Genomic DNA, 3,443 nt, shown 5'->3' on the forward strand with positions numbered 1-3,443 from the left:
CTTCAGTGCCAGTCGTAAAAAAACCATCGAAGCGCTATAATGAAACTGGCTCTCATTTGACGACACGCCACAGGAAAGGAAGACCCAGAGCTAACTCTGTTCAGAGGATAAAGTGTTTTGGATTTTTGGTTCTATCTGCCCGTGTCTTTGTGAGACGCAGAGTAGGTGAAACGGATGATCTCCGCATGTATGGTTCCCACCGTGAAGTTATGGAGGAGGAGGGTGATGTTGGGGTGCTTTGCTGGTGACACTGGTTGTTATTTATTTAGAATTCAAGGGCACACTTTACCAGCATGGCTACCACAGCATTCTGCAGCGAATACGGCCTTCCCATCTGTTTTGCACTTAGTTTGACTATCATTTGTTTTTCAACAGGACAATGACCTAAAACACACCTCCAGGCTGTGAAAGGGCAATTTGACCAAGAAGGATAGTGATGGAGTGCTGCATCAAATGACCTGCCTCCACAATCATCCGACCTCAACCCAATTGAGATGGTTTGAGATGAGTTGGACCGGCAGAGTGAAGAAAAGCAGCCAACAAGTGTCTCAGCATATGTGGGAACTCATTCAAGATGGTTGGAAAAGCATTCCAGTAAGCTGGATTGAGAGAATGCCAAGTGTGCAAGCTGTCATCAAGGCAAAGTGTGGCTACTTTGAAGAATCTCAAATAATAAAATATAAAAGATATTTTGATTTGTTTAACACTTCTTTGGTTACTACATGATTCCATGTAGTACATGATTCCATGTAGTTATTCATAGTTTTGATTCACTGTTATTCAACAAGGCAGAACATTTTAAATAAAAAAGAAAACCCTTGAATGAGTAGGTGTGTCCAAACTTTTGACTGTGTGTGTGTGTGTGTGGTGTGTGTGTTGTGTGTGTGTGTGTGTGTGTGTGTGTGTGTGTGTGTGTGTGTGTTGTGTGTGTGTGTGTGTGTGTGTGTGTGTGTGTGTGTATATATATATTACATACACTAATGGACAACAACTCTTAGCTATCACTTCCGCAATATATGTGTGTGTGTGTATATATATATACATACACTAATGGACAACAACTCTTAGGCTTCTACTTCCAGCATATACATACATTTTCCTCTCACTCTGCATTATCACTCTCTCCGCATTATCGTTACATCTGCATTGTCATTCCATCCGCATTATCGCTCTCTCTGCATTATCATCCAATCTGCATTACCTCTCTGCATTATCGCTCCCTCTGCATATGAAAGCAGGGGTGCCATGTTACCTCAGTGTCCCGTGCAAACCGGAGCCCAGCTTGCTGATTCCTCTCCCAAAGGAGTTAGTGGTGTAGAGATAGAGCCCGTCTGTGGCCAGACAGCGCCCCAGGTCTGTGTCTGCAACAGCAGGGAAGGAGGCAGAGACAGAGTGAGAAACAGCAGAAGAGGGAGAAAAATGGAAGGAGGGGTAAAGAAACAGGGAAGGAGGGGAAAGAGTCAGGACAGTATAGAGAGCAAGGGACAACAACAGTGAAAGGGGTGAGGCAACAAGACGATGTCCATCCGTTTGCTTTCTCACATCTTCCCGCCAGTGTGAGGAACCATGGTGCAGACAGCAGTGACAGTCATAGTATAGCCCTAATTGTCCGATTGATAATTTGTGTTTACATATACTAATAATAATAATAATAATAATAATAGTAATACACTACATGACCAAAAGCTTTTTAATTCTGTCATGGAAATAATTGTATTTCCTATTACCACGTCATATATTATTTCTATGCCTTTAGTTTTCCATGTGGGCAAATTCATCGATTAATTCTGAAAAGCTATCCAAGGACACCCTAAGGGTGTGTTTTAGGGTGGGATATTGTTTTTTGTAGAATCCATTTCGTTTTCTCCCATACTTTTATAGTGTTCTTCACTTTTACAAATGCACAATCGAGAGTATCCTGTCGGGCTGTATCACCGCCTGGTACGGCAACTGCACCGCCCTCAACCGCAAGGCTCTCCAGAGGGTGGTGCGGTCTGCACAACGCATCACCGGGGGGCACTACCTGGCCTCCAGGACACCTACAGCACCCGATGTCACAGGAAGGCCAAAAAGGAAGGCCAAAAAGATAATCAAAGACAACAACCACCCGATTCACTGCCTGTTCACCTGTACTGAAGGCGAGGTCAGTACAGGTTCATCAAAGCTGGGACCGAGAGGCTGAAAAACAGCTTCTATCTCAAGGCCATCAGACTGTTAAAACAGCCATCACTAACATAGAGAGGCTGCTGCCAACATACAGACTCAATCTCTGGCCACCTAAATAAATGGACTTAATAAAGGTATCAGTAGTCACTTTAAATAACGCCACTTTAATAATGTTTACATATTCTACATTACTCATCTCATATGGATATACTGTATTATATACCATCTACTGCATCATGCCTATGCCGCACAGTCATCGCTCATCCATATATTTATATGTACAGGTTCTTATTCATCCCTTTACACTTGTGTGTATACGGTAGTTGTTGTGACTTTGTTAGATTACTTGTTAGATATTACTGCATTGTCGGAACTAGAAGCACAATAATTTCGCTACACTCGCATTAACATCTGCTTACCATGTGTATGTGACAGTAAAATTTGATTTGATTTGATTACCTTTGCTCTCTGCCCCTCCATTGCTGCTGTCAGGTGTAGGCAGCATGTCCTCAAAGCCCCAGGAAACGCTGTGCTTGCCCCCGAGCAGACAGGACGGGGAGCCTGGCCCCCCCTCCAGCACTAGGAGTCTGGGTGGGACAGACAGGGAGAGAGAGGTCACAACCACGGCAAGACAGGGAAGGGACACAAGGGTGTCTCACCAAGCACATCCAGACATAAGGATACTAGACTCACTTGTAGAGCACATCAGCCACAGGGAGCTGGCCCAGGTCTGTCTGTTTCTGCAGCAGGTGAACAGTGTGGATAAAGGTCTTTAAGGACCCCCTGGAAACACAAAGCACATGTGTTAAACTAGGGAAATGTAGGGAGCGACAGTCAGTGCAGTTGAGAGGTCTCAGGTAGTTCTAGTTGTGTGCACTAGAGGGAATGTTGCAAGACAGAATACGACAGCTTGCAAGAACTGAGGGTTGAACACATCCTCATTCACGTCTCCATCAACACACCCACTTTTGCTACTTGATGCTGGCTATTTAATTGGGAATTAAAGGGGAAGCGCCCATACTTGGAAAGAGAAGCACTGATGTTTTAATTGGAATTTAAAGGGGAAGCGCCCTATGGATACGGAGAACAACTGAGAGGTTCAGAGCATTGCAGTGGCCGTCACAACAGCACACACACACACACACACTACACAACAACACAACACACACACACACACAGCCACACACACCACACACCAACACACACACACACACACACACTAGAACACTGAGACATTCAGAATCGAACCAGCGCGAAGACTGTGAACAATACAGTCG

General features: G+C 44.5%; 1 protein-coding gene and 1 long non-coding RNA gene across 2 annotated transcripts in view; one reads left to right on the forward strand and one right to left on the reverse strand.

Annotated features, from left to right (window-relative positions):
- Nucleotides 1-3,443, forward strand: part of LOC139023596 (uncharacterized) — a 581,371-nt gene that overhangs the window by 479,709 nt on the left and 98,219 nt on the right. The gene's annotated exons all lie outside the window — the stretch shown is intronic.
- The window catches only part of LOC111958151 (probable E3 ubiquitin-protein ligase HECTD4), a 71,751-nt gene that overhangs the window by 41,528 nt on the left and 26,780 nt on the right, over nucleotides 1-3,443 (reverse strand). The window contains 3 exon segments of the mRNA XM_070437024.1: nucleotides 1,253-1,361; nucleotides 2,626-2,753; nucleotides 2,860-2,949. Coding sequence (XP_070293125.1) covers nucleotides 1,253-1,361; nucleotides 2,626-2,753; nucleotides 2,860-2,949 — 327 coding nt within the window.

This window comes from Salvelinus sp. IW2-2015, linkage group LG33 (genome assembly GCF_002910315.2).
Source record: "Salvelinus sp. IW2-2015 linkage group LG33, ASM291031v2, whole genome shotgun sequence".
In the NCBI taxonomy this organism is placed as follows: Eukaryota; Metazoa; Chordata; class Actinopteri; order Salmoniformes; family Salmonidae; genus Salvelinus; species Salvelinus sp. IW2-2015.